This window comes from Sarcophilus harrisii, chromosome 1 (genome assembly GCF_902635505.1).
Source record: "Sarcophilus harrisii chromosome 1, mSarHar1.11, whole genome shotgun sequence".
Taxonomy (NCBI): Eukaryota; Metazoa; Chordata; class Mammalia; order Dasyuromorphia; family Dasyuridae; genus Sarcophilus; species Sarcophilus harrisii.
The window spans coordinates 83,481,226-83,499,536 of NC_045426.1; the positions used below are offsets into that span (position 1 = coordinate 83,481,226).

Consider the following 18,311-nt stretch of genomic DNA (forward strand, 5'->3'; position numbering starts at 1 on the left):
AAAAAAAAAAAAAAAAAAAAACCCAAAAAGGATAGAGGAGAATATATTCAGAAACAGGTAATATAAAAATAGAAGCTATCAATAACCACTATTTTAAGGTCAAAGCCCAGTTTCTCCTGTCTCAAGCCCAGCATTTTTCTCACTACACCACAATGCCACAGAATAGCTTTAACTAAGGCAGAAGATGAAATGAGGTGAGGTGGTGAGGGGGTTGGGGAGGAAGGAGGAGAAGGAAGGGGGAGAGGAGGGGCCTGAACTCATCTAGAGAGAACAAGTGGAGTAGAATCTGACTCGTTCAGCCATGGAAGCCGTATCAAGCAGGTTTGAGCGAAAGCGTGAGAGGAGCTCTGAGAGAAAGGATCTTGGCCATTATGTGGGCCCTGAATCATTGCTAGCTAGGGACTTCTTACAGGATGGGAAGTCATCCCCCTCCAATGGGGGAGGGGAGAGGATGTTGACAATGTCTCTTAAACCTCCCGACTTCAGTTATGGTCAGATCCCGCCCTCTTGCTAGGAGGCATCAGAGAGAACATCCCAGGGCCACCTGGCAGGCCGGCTGGCCTTCAGGCTTCCTCCACAACCTAACCAGTTGCTCCCAGAACAGCCCAAACCCAGAGGCTCTCAGACTGGATTGGGGCCGGCGTTGCAAGCCTGAGTGGGCCGGGTGGGGAGGCAGGGCTGGGGCTTCTTGGAGGCTGCAGGCCCCCCGCAGCTGTGGTCCTGCCCACTCACTTTTCTCCCTGGCCCTTCCGAGCCTCTACAAGGCAGGTACTGCCGAGGGGGGCCACCTCCCAGCACCTCGACTGCTAGAGCTCCTCACAAGCAGACGTGGGAATTGTCGTTGTTGCTGTTTGCCCAGGAAGTCCCCGCGGGCCCCAGCAGCCCCCAGCAGCCCCAGGCACCTCTTCCCAGCCGCTCACAAAGCCCAAGCAGACAAAGGCGGCTGCCAGGCCGTCTTCCCCCTTCTTTAGCCTCCCCTCCCAGCAGAGAGAGGCCAGACAGGGACTAGGCCTCCTGGAGACAAAGCCCTATTAAGGGGGAGGGGAAGAAAGGCTTCTTTCTGGCCCAGCATCTCAATGCCTGTTGCTAGCCTGGACCCATTCAAGTTCTAATGAGCTGGCTGCCCGGGAGGGAGGGGCAGCGGGAGGGGGCCCGGCCCGCTCGGCGCTTAAGGGGCCAGCACCCATCCCAGGAGGCCGGCTTCTGCTCTGGTGGCCACACACCAAGCAGGCCTGTCCCAGGGCCCCGCTGCCCACCCGGGGCAGTGCGAAGGAGGGACAGCGGATGGAGGTCCTTCCCAGGCAGAATTCACAGCAACCCAACTCGGACCTAAACATGGGCATCCTGAATGGCCAGGGCTCTGCCCCATTACCACCCCCCCCAAGGCACTCTGGTTCAGAACCAATCTGGCAGTGCCTCTAAGTGCCCAGGATTCCCCCCCCTTTCCCTAGCATAGTTGGGGCTCACTTTCACCACAAATCCCAGAGAGGCATCTGACTGCCCTGGAAAAGAACCCAGGATTCAGCCCCCTGGTTCTGCACTTTGTTCCCCCTGTTAGAGGGCCAACTTCCCCTCCAAATTCCCAGCTGCAGGCTTTGGCCCCTGAAACCTTGTGATTCTAATGATCAAACCACAGAAGCTGGGAAAGCCCCTTGATCTCCTAGCATCTCAGCTTCCTCATGGGTAAATCAGCAGGGTCCCACTGGATAGTCTCTGGCAGGGACACTCCCACGGAGCCCTCTCTCATTGGCCCAGCCATCGGCCACCCCACCCCAGGGCCCAAGGTCCCTGCAATGAAGGAGCCAGAGATTGCCTTCTGAGCTTACAAATGTCCCTTGGCAAATTTATTGGTGAACATCACTGGGAAAAAACCAGGCTGGCAATGGCACAGCACATTTATAACCCACTTAGGGCATCATTACAGCCAGTAATTCTGCTTTCATGGCACCATTTCCCCAGATAACAGGCAGGCAGTTCCCACTGGAGGGCCAGCCGCCGCCTCCAGGGATCCCCAGCGCACCTTGGTGAGCTAAGCAGCAGCATCCTGAGCCTGGGACGCCAAAGCTGGTGTCCATCCCCAGCCTGTGGACTCTGCAGGCCCAGGCTCCTTTTCTAGAGAGCATATGGGCAGCCCACCATTATTTATTCTCGTCTTAGATCTCCCTTCATAGGATCCAAGTTACAATGCGTTGGAGATCATCTAATAAACCCTTAGTTTTATAAAGAAAATGAAGTCCATCAGGGATAGGTGGCGGGATTAAGGTCATCCAGAGAGTAAATAACCCAAGTGAGAACTAGAGCGGACTGCAGAGGGTGGCTGTCTAAGCCAACCCACACAACACAGGAATCCCACCGTAGGAGGGATCAATCCTGGTTCCCGCACTTACTGGAACCTGTAGGACTTTGGGCAGGTCACTCTCCTCCCTCTGGACCCCCACTTCTCCCACTTCTCCTTCCATACAGTTAGGGTAGGTTGGGCCACATTATCCTAAATCCTGTAACAGGGGAAGTAAAAGCACACAAGTAATTCTGATACAAGAAAGAGTACAAAGACAAGGACCAAATAGAATGCCATGAGTCTGGTGAAGGTGAGAAGTCACCATCTTCTGAACATCCTTCAAAGACCTTCTCAAGGGTCACCCTTCCCAGGAAGCCTTGGGCCTCTGAATTAGTGTGTACCAAGTCCTTCCTCAGGATAACATCTCTCAAGAGATTATCTCTTGTTTTTAGTTGTGGGGGGTTTGGGAGGAGGAAAGAAAGGGAAAAGGAGAGATATTAATCTTGTCTTTTTAGCTCTGGATAGATATTACATATACCTTGTGGGCATAACAGAAAAAAGGAATGTACAATCTGCTTTGAGCATTACTATCTGGGGTGATGAATACAGTGACCTTAGCCAGAACTTCTCTGGGCCTCAGTTTCCTACTCTGTAAGGCTAAAAATTCAATAATTTCCATAGAAGTTTCAGAGGTAACCACAGGTCCAAGCCTGAACCCTATGGGCACATATGAGGGCCTCAGCAGAGACTCAATCCTAATTGTGGAATTGGGAGCTGGAGAGAAAATTGTATGGGATGCTGTCTAGTATAAAATGTGGCAGTGGTACCTCCTCTCTATAAGCCTTGGAATTTGGTGGCTGGAGAGGGGGGTCCACTAGGTGCCAGGCTGGGGAGAGGATTGGGAATCTGCAAAGCAGAGTTCTAGACTCTCCTCCTCCACTCACTGTATCCTCCTGGGTAAGTCCCTTTCTTTCGCTCAGTTTCAGCTTGACAGAGCTGGGGCTTTGTCTAAGGGCTTTCAGAATTGTCTTAATTTTAGAACCTGGAAAGTTGGAGCTGGAAGGGACCCCGAGACACTTTCCTCACACAAGCCCCCATTTCACAGGTGAGGAAAGTGAAATTCAGAGATAATGCTGAACTCCAGGAGACACAATTAGTCAGGGGGTGAAGGATGGAGAGGGGGTCAGCCCCAGGTCTTTCTACTTTGCTATTATTCCAGCCTTTCCAGCTCTGAGCCCAGGGACTCCCAGAAGCCCAAGCTCAGGGAGAACATTATAGCCTGAGCAGAATCCCTAAGCATTACAGGCCTATTGGGAGCAGGGGCCTGCCATCCCTAGAGGGGATACAAGATGCAACAAGACAAAATCCCCCAGCTTAGGGACCCATCTCTTATCTCCCCAGCAATTTCCCCAAAGAAAAGGAGCAGCCTTCCAGTTTTAAGACAGCTCAGCCCTTTCTTCCCTTTCCTGCCTCAGACTATAAAAGGGGACAAAGGGTAATGGAGGACGCCCCACCAAGAGCTAAGCACTTATATTCCTCTCCCCCTCCTTAGCCACCCACAGGGGAGAACACACAGTAGGGTCAGAAGTAACCCCCCCCTCCCCAAGCCGGTCTCTCTTCCCCTCCCCCAAAGTCATAGGGCCTCTACAAACTGGTGGAGGTTATTGAAATGCAAACTAGCAGAGAAGCCAGCCAGGGTTACATTTGCATCTTCTTTACTACAATTCCTCCCCACCCAGGGTAGAGAAATGGGGCCTCCACTCTGGGGCTCATGGATTTCAGAGCTCAAGTAGTGATCTTAAGGGGTCAAATAAATGAGAGCTCAGGGCCAAAGGATAGTTTCCATCAGAGTCCGGGCTCCTCCCTTCATTTTATCTACCTTATTATCATCACCATAATAGCTAACATTTATGCAGCACCTACTATGTGCCAGGCACTTTACAGATATTAACTCTTTTGATCCTCATAATGACCTAGGGAGGTAGGAGCATCATTATTATCTCCATTTTACAGATAAGGAACCTGAGGCAGACAGGGGTAAATGATCCATGTGAGATCTTCACCTTTCTTGGGGGGAGGGGAGGAGATACAAAGGTGAAACACTAATGAGTGACTGGCTGGATTTGAACTCAGATCTTCCTGCCTTCAGACCCAGAGCTCTATCCCCTGGAGCCACTTCGATGCCTTCAGACACTGTTAGAACATCACGGTTCTACCTTCTTCTACCAACAATTTAAGGTGTGACCTATATCCTAGGGAAAGGGCTTGGGCTAGGAGGCAGTGGGGTATCGGAAAGAGATGTTTGAAGTATAAAGATCTGGGGTCAAACTCAGCTTGGACACTTAGGACCTCTGTCTGACTGGACAAGGCTCTCAACCTCTGGAACTCAGTTTCCTCATCTGCAAAGTGAATCTTTCCAACTCTAAAGCACCGATTCTATAATTGCTAACTCTCCCAATTCTGCCATCCTAAAGTCCCTTCGAGTCTGACATTCTATATTCTGAGGTCTCTTCCAACTCAAATGAAAGCTGAGCCTCTAAGTCAAATAACAGAAGACAATACTTCCTGTGCTTCATCATCAACAAACATGAAGTAAGATGCTACATGTACCCATTCCTCTTCCTCTCTCGGCAGGGCTAATTCAAGAGAATCAATTCAACACACATTCAAAAAGCGCCCACTGTGTGTACTGCCTACCACCAGGTTCAGGAGGTAGAAGCAAAGCTGGAAGAAACTGCGTGGCACTGCCAACTCCATTTTCTTTCACTGCCAGTGAGGAAAGCCAGGCCCATTCCTGGCCCCCCACTCCCTTCTTCAATCAATCAAAATATATTTATGAAGCTCCCGCTACTTTGACCTTACTAGGCCTCCAACATACAAAGACAAAGAGGAAACAACCTTGCTTTCAAGGAGCCTACAGTTCAGATGGAGGAAGGTGAAGACAGTGGGAACTTTGGAGAAGTATCCTTGAAACAAGGTGTTAACAATGGAATTGATGAGGTAATGGTTCTCTAGTTCACATATATACTTAGTATGGCAATATAATGATTCTCTAAGTTCACACATAATCAATGAAATAAAGGTCAGGGAGGGTGTGATCACCCTTTTTTTTTTTGTGTGTGTGTGTTTTCACCTCTCTTCCTGAGAAGTCAGGGAAGGTGTGACCACCTGTGTTCTAAAACAAAAGAAAGCGGGAGATGTAGAGGGATGGAGCTCTGGAGAAGTATCCTTGAAACAAAACGTTTACTCAGAAGAACTGATGAGATGATGATTCTTTAGTTCACATATATACTTGGTACAGTGATGTAATGGTTCTCCAATTCACACATAATCAGTATGCTGTAATTACAATAAGGTATATAAGGGCTAAGAAGGATTACTAAGATCGACATTCTATCTTTGACCAGCCTCATGGTGGCTCTCATGCCTCCTGCACTAAGATCAAGACCGGGCCAGCAAAAAGAATCTAGACTCTATTCTTGACCATTCTCGTGGTGTCTCTCCTGCTGAGACCAAGGCCCTTCCGGAGGACCTCTCAGAAAGCTAGCCTGAACATTACAGGAAGGGGAAGAAAAAAATATGTACAAGTACAGAACCCGTACTAGGTGTCAGCCAGTTGGTGGAGATGACTTAAGACTTGAGTAGAAGGTGGCCCCTGAGCTGAGCCTTACAGGAAACTCAGGATTGTGTGGGCAGAGCAAACCTTTGGAACGGGAGTTCCTAGATAGGAAAAAGGCCAATATGACTGAGGAATAAGGTTGGAGGGGGAGGCTGGGACCAGGCTGAAATGTCAAAAGATTGAGAATATATCTGCTCCTAGAGATGGTGGGGCTGGTAGTAGTAGTAATAATAATAACAAATAAACTTTATATGGCACATATACATATACTTCCATATACATCAATACACACACATACCCTCTCTTAGTTGACACAATCCCATGATTGTTATTTTCACTTTATAGATGAGGAAACTGAGGCAGACGGTAGTTAAGGAATTTGCCCAGAGGTCAAATAGTTAGTGAATGTCAGAAACAAGATCTTCCTGGCTCCCACTTCAGCTATGTTCTCTGTCTCTTACCTGCCTGGGGATCCACTGAGATTTATCAAGCCAGAGTGACATGGTCACACAGGTGGTTTATGACAATCATTTGGGCTGCATGGAAGGAAGAGAAGTAAACAGACCCTATTGTGCAGAGAGGAAGGAAGACTGTATCCCTGACAGTGTGGGACTGCCATCTATGATGAGCTTGGGCAAGTCACTTCCCCATTCTAGGTGATATTTGTGTTTCTCCTCTCTGGAATGAGGTGATTGAACTAGAGAGGGTCCCTTCCAGCTCTAAATCTTATGAAGGCAGATGAAATACTTGGGGAAGAGGCCCAGTACCTTTTTCCTATAGGTTGATTGAATTCTGGGAGAGGAGGTAATCCCTAATACTCAGAGGAGCTAAGTTAGCCCAGGCAAGAGATGCTGGGAATATCAATCCTTTATCCTGAACAGAAATATTGAAGAGAAGAGACCAGGAGAAACTGAAGGAAAGCTGTGAAATGGAGCCACTTTTCAGGCTCAGGCCTGGGTTTTCCCAAGTCTCCTCCTCCCCAAATGTTTGGGACTCAAAGGACTTTCCTGTCTTCATCTAAAAATAACTTGGGGCACTGGGTGAAGTGGGGAATGGTAAAGGAAGCTCACAAGACTGGAACTGGAGAACAAGAACACTCTATGGCAGATGGGGGAGAAAAGAGGAATAGAAACGAGGGCTGTGTGTTCTGCTGCAGAGTTCAGGCTCCAAAAACCGTAATCCTCCCAGACACAGGGGAGATCACATCTTTGGTTCTCTTCCCTTCCCCTCCTCCCCTAATCCTTCTGCTGATTCACAATCAGGAGAGTGATGGGAATGGTGACAGAGGTCAGTAGCCCCAGAGGGTGGCCCTGATGCTTAGAAAGCTGAGTCTGTTGAAGGATGTCCATAGGATTCTTAACTGGAAGGGTCCTTTGAAATCCATCCAGTTCATTCCCTTCATTTTACAAAAAAGGAAACTTAAGAGAGGAAGGAATTTACTTAGAATTACACAACTTGTAAACAGCAGTTGGGATTTGAACCTTGGCACTACTTCCAAATCTAGGACAACAGAGGCTCCTTCCCCCAAAGGATCTCATTTTGAATCTTTCCAACTATCCAGTGAGGGAGTTGGGCAGGTCTGCAGGCCTCATTTTACAAATGGCTAAGTGATATTCCCAGGTCACTGTGGGGAAGTCAGTGCCAGGGTTTCAGTACAGGTCTCCTGATGATAAATCCAACATTTCTCTCCACCATGCTCAGGAAGGGGGACAGAAAAATGGGCAGGACTCAGACAAAACAGCTTCTGGGACATTAACTCCCATCCCACCTCCATATCCCTAAATCTTGCCCATTACCGCCCTTCCCTACACTCTATCTCTGATTGAATACCCAGAGACCCACTGGCTTCGGACTCTCCATACACAGAGAGCATTAGTTGGAGAATGGCCAGTGATGACAGCCCCCATTTCTATAAGGGCTTTAAGGTTTAGAAAACACTTTTCTCACACCACTTTGGTGCCCAATTACAGATGAGGACATTCAGAAGCTCGGAGAGATGAAGGTATCTGTCCTAGGTCATACCACTAGTAAGTGATGGAGTGAGTCTCTTGCATTGCAGATAGTCTCCCATCTGAATCAAAGCAGCACAGGATTTGAAATCTGATGATCTGAGTTCAAATTATGCTTCTGTTTGTGAGTTTTTGGCCAAGTCCCTTCCACACTATGAGCCTTAGTCTCCTCCTCTCCCAAGTATTGGGGCTGGACTGGATAGATGTCTAATGTTCATTCCCATTCTAAATCTTATATTCTTCTAACTTCCAATCCTTACTCCCATGTGCATCCATAGAATAACTTCCCAAATCCAACCAGTACAGATTCCCTCCCCCACAAGCCTGGCAACCAAATGGAGGGGGGGTTAAAACCCAGCATCAAGGATGGATGGTGTAAGCCCTTTGGACCCTTAGCACTAGGAGCCTGAGCCCATCTCCTCCCCAACAGCTGTCTCTGGGAATCACTGCCCAGGCCAAGGGCTGAACAGGATTTCCAGGCATCAGGGATAGTTTTGAGAGCAAGGATTCCTGGGAAAGCAACTGCTGCAATTGACTGGGCACTGAATTTGAAGCCACAACACCTGGTTCAAATTCAGACCCTGCTATTTTTGTTGTAACCTTGGCCAAGTGATTAATCTCTCTCAGCTTCAGCTCTAAAATGAGGGCATTGGGGAAGATGGTCTTTAGGTCTCTTTGCAGCCCTAAATCAATTTGATAAAAGAGCCAGGTTCTCTTTGGACCTTCACAGGTTGACTCTGTCCCCGATTCAAAATCATCTCCAAATATGGACCTGAACTCCTGCAACCATTTTAAGCTTTGGTAAAGTGTGTTAGCCAGAATCAAAGCAACAGAAACCGAGGTGAGGAGGGAGCCAGGACAGAGGGATACTGGCCTACCAGACACTTCCTAAAAATGGGCACTGGGATGGTATTATGTTCAAACAACATTATTAGCTACAGACCCTGCACACCAACTTAACCCAACTGAGCCTATTGTTTTGGGCGCTGGCTGCTGGCCAAAAGAGCTTTACAAAATTAAAAGGATTTTTTTTGAAAAAAAACCATGGAGCCAACAATGAACAAAGATGTCTTTCCCATCCTGGTTAATTCTTCAGAGAGCTATTAGGGAGTGCTTAGCTTGCTCAGGCACAATGCACGCCAATAATAACCCGCCATGATTATAGGAGGGCCCATTATTGTCACACAAATCTTAAATGTGCCCAACACAAACGGATGCTGAGGCCAAATGAGTGAACTTGAGTTTATAGCGAGAGCAGAGAGGACCACTCTCCTGGTAGAACTATGCAGATGACATCCAGGCCCATTTCAAGGGCTGCCCCATCTGAGTTAGTACCAGTACACCCTGTGACCCCAAATATATTACTCAATCTCTATGGGCCTTCATCAAAAATGGGAGTCAGGGTGAAAACTCCTCCTTCTAGGGTGCTGTAAGGTTCACAGTGGGCACTTGCCTTTCCCTCATGTGTGTAATGGGGCTATAATGGAGAGGCTCTCCCAGGTACCTCAGAGAAAGCATTCCTTGTTTGGGGTGGGGAGATGATTAAGCAGGTGCATCCTTCCTATTAAACCAGGCTCACCTATCACAGCACAGACTTCACCCACTCATCTTCTGAGAGGAGTCTATCCACCTGTGATTCATCCCAGTCAGCGCAACCCACAGCAGCACTAGCCAGATTGAAGCTTATGGGGAGGGGGGAACTCTCAAAACACAAGGGCAGATGGCCTCCATGATATTCCAGCGACAGGGAACGAACTGCTCTGTGTATGGCTCTCATATAGTATAAGAAGTTCCTTCTCTTCCTTCTTCCCTGAATTCCCCACCAGCAGGCCTGTGTTTCTGCAGAACTGGACTGGATGACCCTTCTAGGGGTGTCCCTTCTCTTTCCCATCCTTGAGGGACAAATGCCTCCTTTTAACTTCTACCCTCACCAACCCAGCACCATTTTCTCTCATTGTTATGGTCCAATTCCTGGTTAAAAACATTAACCCTCACCTTGTTATATTGTATTTCAATACTGTGCCCCATAACAGCCAATATTCACCCTCAGGGAGGCCCAGGTCTGATCTTGAACCCAAGAAAAGGGTTGCTTCCTATGGGCCTATTAAAGAACTCAGTCAAAAAGGGGGTGGGGAAAAACAATCACGCTTATAATAATTTTCCAGGGAACAGAAGCACATAATCACAGTCTCAGTCACACACAGTGTCAGAGTTTGAAGAGACCTCAGAACAAAGAACACAGAATGTCAACAATCAAAGGGTTATTGGGGCACAGATTATTCACACTAGAAGAGAGCTTAGAAATCATCTGGTCTATCTCCTTCATTTGATAGATTAAGAAACTTGAGGCCTTGGGAGGAGAAGTGACCAATCTACCCAGGGCCTGAACAGTGTCAGAAGAACCCAGCTCTCTCTATTTCCAGTCCAATGGACTTTCCCCTGCACCATGGAAACCTCACCTCACTCCCTGGCCAAGACTTCATCCTGCCCAGTTCATCTAGAGTAGTTTCCCATCTCTCCTAAATTCTTCCAAGAGTCCTCCAGCTAACTTCTGGTTTCCTGGGAGAGAGAATACTAATGAGACTCCACCTGTGGCTACCTTCTCTTTTCCATTCTCAATCCTGGGGACACAAGCTCTCTACTAACTTCTAGCTACCAGCCAGGCCTGAAGTGCAGTAGAGCCACTCCATTCAATTCAGGTGAAGATTTGCTCCAGGAAGAAAGAAGAGGGTGGACGATAAAAGTAAGTGCCTGCTGCTTTCCTGCCTAGCGGGCACACCTGTGCTTCCTGTTCATCACACACTTGCCTCCAGGGGTCCAATGTGGGCCGAGCTCTAATTTTCACTGAAAGGAGACTAGACTGTTTAAAAATATTTTTGCTAGGGACTTAAGGCAAAGAAAAAAAAACAAAGGTCTTTAATCCTTGCCAGACTGTTTTATCAGCTCTTGGGCAAGTTCCTTTCCTTCTGGGGACCTCAGGTTTCTCATCTGTTTAAAAAAATAAAAAGAGATTGGGATTGGGGGGGAGGGAGAATGGTAATATGTAAGGTCCCCTTATAACCTCTAAGGGGAAGAAAGGGGAAGTAGCATGTGTTTATTAAATGCTTTTTATGTGCTCAGCATTGTGCTAAGGGATTATTTCATCTAAATCTATGATACTGTAAATAATAATTAATAGGTCACATTTATATAGTGGTTACTATGTATCAGACTAAGTACTTTACAAATAACTCATCTGATCCTCTCAACAACCCCAGGAAGTAGGTTCTATTATTATTTCCCATGTACAAATAAGGAAATTGAGGCAAACGGAGGTTAAGTGGCTTGCCCAGAGTCTCTGAGCTAGTGAGTGTCTGGGACTGTATTTGAATTCAAGTCTTCCAGATTGCAGGCTTGGAGCTCTCTCTACTGAGCCACCCAGCTGATGGCTCTCAAGGTTTCATCTCCTTTCTTAACCAACAAATCCAGATTCTTCTCCAAACTGTAAACTGGAGGGAGGGGGAGCTTGAAAAGCCTTGCAGGTACAGGCCTGGTGCAGAGCCCACAGACTTCCCTTTCTTAAAGGCTGGATGCTTCAGCTCAGTGAGACTCTGAGAAGAGAGAAATCTTAAAGATTTTAACTAGATTTCTTCCAGGATCCTGTTTGGTGTAGTTCTCTCTAGCACTTCAGTTACTGATGTGTTTATCCTGTACCAAATTAGACTGTAAGTCCTTTGAGAGCAAAGGCTGTGCAATGGACACAGGACCTTACATCCTTGTTTTATACACCTTTGTAGTGGGAACACGCTGAGAACCCAGTGGAAATTACCTTCTCATTTATAAAGAGCACTGGCCTTGAGGTCAGGAATCTTGGATTCAAATCCTAATGACTAACACTTTGATGAGTTGTGAAACCTTAGGGATTCTCCTCTGATAAAACAGGGTACTTGCAACACCTATTTAGGACCAGAACAAGGGAAGATTGTAAGCACCTTGAGAGCAGGGAAAAGTATCCCTGACACCTGACAGAGTGCCTTGCAATAAGAAGCCCTTAATAAATGTTTACTGAAGTAAAGCATTTATTTACTATGTACTTAAAAAAAAATAGTGAGACATGGTGGCAAATACTCTAGATTCAGGGCAAACCTGAGTGCTGATCCCAGAGACAACATTTATTATGCCAGGTGACCACAGGCCTTAGATTAGGGTTCCTCATTTGTAAGATGGGACTAATAATCCTTATAAAGGTTTGCTATAGGGAAAACATTTTGTAAATGTTAAAAGCACTAGAGAAATGACAGTTCTTTATCAATGTTCCTGAAAAAAATGCACCCACAGAAGGATCCATCAGGAAGGGTGATCTGGGCCCCAAAGGCAGACACATAGGATAGAAAGTGGCTGGCACTGCCAGGGAGAGAGGGAAAGAAAGGAACAAGAGCCACAGAAATGGATAAAGGAGAAAGCTTTGGGAAAGGCTTCCCAGGACAGAGGATACGTTGAATACTGTGCTCTGCTCTTTTCCTTCCTCTGGGCTTCCCCTCCTCCCCTGCCCCCACCAAGGCCAAGTTCCACTAGAAGCCGGACAAGGAAGGTCTTCTCTGACTGGTCCAGCTGCTTCCTCAACCCCCCACACCCACCCCAAACCAGTCAGGGGGAAACTCGGAGTAAGACTCCCAGTACCAGTCCTCTGACAATAAAATCTTTCAACAGGGTAAGGGCACTTCAGCCTTTGGGGAGCCAACACAGGCACACAGGCAGATCCCTTCCATCAAAGCCACCTTAAAAACCAACTCTACAAATGACACTCTGGAGACATCAAAATACAGATCAGGTTTCTGCTAACCCAGAGGTCACATCCAAACCTGAGGGCCAATCGAAGCTTACAAAGAGACTGACTGCCAAGAAGACCGCCCCGTGCTGTCCCACACTCTGCTATCACATTCTCGGCTGCTTGTTTCCTCCTGCCAACCAGGAAGCTGTTCCTCTCTCAGAAACTTTTAAGAACCCAAGGACCATAAAAGCGTTCCTCCCACCCTGGACACACTGCTGGACACAGCACAGTATGTCAGGCCAAGAATAAAGCAGGGCTTGGGAGGAGGGTGGGCGGCAGACCTGGGCTCTGCAAAGCCCTTCACCACCATTCAGTTGCCATCTTGAAAAAGTGCTTATCCCAAAGCCTCCCTGGTCAGTCATTCTCTCTGAAAGCCACAGGCGATGCCAGGATCCTTAAACCCACAAGTCCAATGAATGGCTTTGCTGGAGGTGAACATAGAGCTGTAATTACCCTAAAACTGATGCATGTGCCCAGAAATTACCACCTCTAATAGCACCTCTAATTAGTCACCATCTAGAAGAAAGGATGGATGCTGCCAGCCTGCAGCTCTCCCATCTTCCGCTGTGAAAAACAGTCTCATTTTACAACCATCTGAAGGGGAGCCCAAAACCATTTCTGGCTTCAAACAAGGGGAATAAGATATCTCAAGACTTCAGCACTATTTACACTTACTTGAACAGCTGCTAATTAAAAAAATTTAATAAGAAAAAAAATCCAGTTTATTCCTGCTTTAAAAAATCTCAGGGGGGGCAGATCAGAAGACAGGTAGCCCAGCCCAGCATTGTGGGTTGAGAATCCCCAAATTAGCCTTCCACCCTCTCCTCCTAACCAAAGGCCCCACTGTCCCTCCCTCTCCCATTTTCAAAAAAGGAGGCTAGATAAGGGCAATACCAATTGGGGGTATAAAGGAGAATGGGGTTCAAAGAAGAATGATGTCATTGTGAAGAAAACAGCAGTCTCTGCTAGGGAAAGCTTCGGGCTGAAACAGGGACAATCTTCCACCTGCTACTTAAAGCTTGAGGTGGGCCCATCCCAAGGGGAAGGCCAACGTGAATGCGGAGAAAGGCATACACAGCTTGGGACCAGCCCACACAGAGCTTCCACCCACCTCTCAGGAACACACCGCCAGGCACAGGAAGCAGCTTCTAACTGTGCTGAGAGTGATGCTGTGCTGTGCCCTGCCCTGCCCTCCCCTCCCCGTAAACAGCTGGCCTCAGCCTTCCCCAGAGCACACACACAGTACTGGGTACATCCATTTCCTCCCCTCTCGACGTCAGAACATTTCATCAGTGATAAGCACAAGAAACACCACACAAACCGTCCGGGAGATCCAAAGAGGAGAATCCTCCCCCCTTTCTTCCCCCATCTCGATTTTGCCCCGCACGGGCCTTCAGATGATTTCCTGATGCCCAGGGCCTAGGCCTCACTGGGCTGGGGCTATTTCCTTTCTACAGTTCCCAGGAGTCAGATGCCAGTCCCACAGGATCACAAACCTACCAGGGGTTTGTTTTCCGGCCCTTCAGACAAACCCCAGAGGAGTGGCCCAGCATCGGCCCAGCCGCTTTGTTTTTCTCCCTCCAGGCTTTTTTTTTTTGTGGGGGGGGGGGGGGGGGAGGAGGGGTAGGATGAGCGTGGGGAGAGGTACCAGCTAGCACAGAACCACTTCCTTAACTCTAGGTTAAAGAATGGCTTCCCCATCAGCTCCAGAGCCCCCCCCTCCCACCCCAGGAGCCTCGGGGAGTCTCTTTACAAGATCCACCCCCCACCCCCGCCAATCCCGGGCAATCGCTAGGACGCACAGTCGCCCCGGGCCCCGCTGGTCTCTCTCCCCGGCCACCCGCCAGTCCCGCGGACTGTGAAAAGGGGAAGTCGAAGCTGCCTCCAGTTCCCGGACAGCAACATGTCCGTCCCTCCCCACCCCCTTCCCCTTCCCCTAGCGCCACCATTTTCCCCAGGGGCTGGAAGCAGATTTTTTTTTTAAAAAAAAAAAGGTCGAAAACCCATTTCCCAAAAATCCAAACAAACTCCCTCTCCCCCGGTTTAGGAGCACTCGGGAGGGGGTCGGGGGGCGAGAGCACACCCTGGGAAGCCAAGAAGAGATTCAGTCCCCCATCCCCCAGCTCAGAGGGAGGGGCAGAAGGGGGGGTACACTTCGAAACTCCAAAGCTCAAAGTAAGCGGAACGAGGCCCGGGAGGTGAAGGCAGCCCCAACCCCCAGCGGCTCGGCAGCTTCCCCCCTTCCCACCATCAAGAGGAACTTCTCTATTTCCACCCCCCCCCCCACACCCGCACCCCGCCCTCCTCTCCAGTCCAGGGCGTTTCCGTAACCTGGGGGGGGGGGGTTAGGGGAGTCGGAAAAAGCCTTTGATTCCTTCAGCCTTCCCTCCACCCCCAAGGCTTGGGAAATCCACCCACATCTCGCGCCTAGGAGGCAGCCACCCGGCTCCACATCTCTGCCCCAGAGGTGGGGTGGGGTTGGGTAGGGAGATAGCGGAAAGACCGGGCTCGGCCGGGGACAGAAGGCTGATCCGTAGATCAGAGACTTTAGGGGGTATGGGGGAGGGAGTGGAGGGGAGGCGAGATGCGAGTGGTATTTGGGAGGACGTGTGACGTGGAAAGCGGTAGAGAGAAATAAGTGAAACCTGAAGATAGGCAAAAGGCAGGTGGGGGCGTCCCCTAAGGGGGCAAAAGAAAAACCGGAGGAAGTCTGGAGTAGAGGCTGGTAGGATTTCTGGGAACCCGGGATAATGAGATGGGAAGGTACTTTAAGAAGAGTCCCCTCCCAAGGAAAGCAGAGATTCCAAGCCTCTCCCCCCCCCCCCCAAGACATAAAGGTCAGTTTGGTGAGCCTTGAGCAGGATAACAAAGTTTGGGGATCACTGGACTGGGGATGGAGGAGTTTGGGAGGCATAACGAGGAGGCCAAAGATTTGGGGAAAACGAGAAAAAAATGGAATTCAGAGAGGGGACAGTAAAATTGAGGAACAGTAGGAGAGAGAGAGAGAGAGTGTGTGTGTGTGTGTGTGTGTGTGTGTGTGTGTGTGTGTGTGTGTGTGTAGAGATGGAGAGAATAGGTTTGTGATTGCAAAAAGGAAAGCACTCGTTTTGGAGGGCCTTATAAGGCTTGAGGGCATTAAGGTTTAGGGGTATAGAGAAACAAGGATTTGCAGCCACAAATGAGTTGACTGTAGATAAGAATGCCAGGGGTCTGGCGATATAGAGGGAGGGTTCAGCGCGCGGTTTGGGGTGAAGATGGTATACTGGAGGTTTGGGGTATAAATGAGGAAACAGGATCTGGAGATGGAGCTGGACCACAGATTTGGGGATTCGGGTTCAGAGTATTGAAAAGAGATGTACCATTGATAAGGCTGAGGAGAGGACGGGGAGGGGGGGGTTGGCAAGCAGGGGCAAGAGGGGTGCAGGTTTGGAGGGATCAGAGGGGGGGGTCTCCATTCCACGGTGAGGGGCATGGCAGGCTGGGAGCAGGAGCTGACAAGGTGGATTCGGGGACCCCCCTGCCCGGGGTGGGAAAGCAGACCTCCGATGGTCAAAAGACAGATTAGCGTCCAGTAAGTGACCGGCGGCGGACTGAACAGACCAGGGGAACCGTGCCGGCCTTTCTGGAGCTTAGAGGAGGAGGGGGTCGCGGCCCGGGCGGAGCTGGGGGGGGAGCCCGGCGGGGGCGGGCCCAGGACCAATCCGGGGATCAGGCCCCAGCCTTACCGAGGAGCAGAAGCTTTACCTCCCGCGCCGCCTTCTCGCCGTCCTCCCGCAGGTTCTTGTCGATCATCTTGGAGCGCTCGGCCGCCGCCTTGTCCTCGGCGCTCACGGTGCACCCCATCCCGCCGGTCCGGCCCAGCCTGGCCCCGGCCCGGCCCCGTACCGTTCCGTCCCGCCTCCGCGCGCTCTACCCGGACCCCGCGGACCGCGCTAGTGTGGGGAGCTCCCAGCAACTGCGGGCGGCGCCGGTTCCTCCGCAGCGGCCGCGACGGCGGGGCGGGGTGGGGCGGGACGGGAGCAGCCTCGGAGGCGGGGATTGGCCTGGAGGTGCGGCAAGAGCGCGGGACAAGGCGCGAAGATTGGGTTGAGGAATGAGTGAGGTAAATCGGAGGCGGGGAAGAAACCAAAGGGACGATCGTAGGTGGGGATTGGACTGAAGACTGGGCCAGGACGAAATGAGAAACAGGATTGGGAGAAAGGCGGGATCGGAGGCGGGGATTGGTGCGGGGTGGGTCCGTAGGCGGAGCCAGAACGGGTGGGGCGGCAGCTTGGGGCCAGGGATTGGGGCAGATCTAATCCTGAGCTGTGAAATGGGGGTGGGAGTGGGGAGTCCCCACTAACTGAGCCTCGGGCTGGGGGCGTGGTTTAACATAATAATAACTAACATTTATATGTCACTTTAGGTGTAAAAAACTTTTTATCATCATCTCGTTGGACACTCCCAACCGCCCTAAGTAGTTGGGAGAGCTGGCTGGTCTTGGAAGGGAGCCGATCCACGGCTTGTCAATGTCACAGTCCACCCAAGTTTTTCCTGATTCCAAAAAAATTCTTAATGGACGAAAATATGCTTTCAGATCACGATCAGAGGTTTCTGCTGGAGGCCACCTCCTCAAAGCACATCCAAAAAAGGGAGAGCTCCTAGCCTTCCTCCATCCCCCAATTCACACGAGCATCCAGGAAATAACCTGACAATTTTATTTACACGGATGTGTGGGTGTCTGGCTGGATTGCCTAGCTGCGTCCTGGGAAGCGGGATTGCTGAAGGGAAGAAGGAAGGGGTGATTTTTGGAGTTCCCTGAGATCATGCCAGATGGTAAAGAGCTCTGGACTGGGAGCCAAGACATCTGGTCCCCTACTAGAGTGACCTCGAGAAGAGATGCTTTGTGTAGAATAAAGGCCCTGGAATTTGAAACCCCTCCCAGATCTGAGATTGTCCACTTCTTGAGGGTAAAGACCCAGTTTGGGCAAGATACTTATCCTCTGCTTGTCTCAGTTTCTTCAATGATAAAATGTAGATAGTAATACCACCTACCTCCCAGGGCTGTTGTGAGGATTCCATATTAAATGCTTTGTGGACCTTGAAGTGCTCTATAAGCTTGGGAGAACTGTAAGGAGGAGCAGAGATTTAGCTCTCAGCTAATTTTGGAATTCACAATGGTATTGGAGAGGGAGATCCCAAACAAAGAATCAAGAACAATAGACCAGGGAGTGATTTAATTTTTTTTAGAATTTAATACCTATTTTGTACAAGACCTTCAGCTTCAGGCTAGAAATACAAGAATGTAAAAAAAGTCCCCAACAGAATTGACATGCTACTAGAGGTTCCACAATTTCCACTAGGAAAATTAGGGGATAATAAGCAAATTAGGAAAACAAGGAATAGGTTACTTGTCAGACCTATTACTTTGTAATAATGCCTTGTTTGTAATATCAGTCAGTGAATGAATGGGATGAATAATTTTGAGAACATTACATTTTAAAAGGTTTTGCACAAGTCAAACCAATGCAACCAAAATTAGAAGAAAAACAAAGATGGGAAACCATTTTTACAACAATGGTTTCTAATAAAGGCCTCATTTAAGGGGAAAAGAAC

General features: G+C 49.2%; 1 protein-coding gene across 1 annotated transcript in view; it reads right to left on the reverse strand.

Moving 5' to 3' along the window:
• Positions 1-16,665, reverse strand: part of GNAI2 (G protein subunit alpha i2) — an 81,716-nt gene extending 65,051 nt beyond the window's left edge. Inside the window, exon 1 of the mRNA XM_031958936.1 lies at positions 16,442-16,665. Within this exon, the coding sequence (XP_031814796.1) occupies positions 16,442-16,559 (118 nt within the window). The 5' untranslated portion in view covers positions 16,560-16,665. The remainder of the gene's footprint in view (positions 1-16,441) is intronic.
• Positions 16,666-18,311: the final 1,646 nt, after the last annotated feature.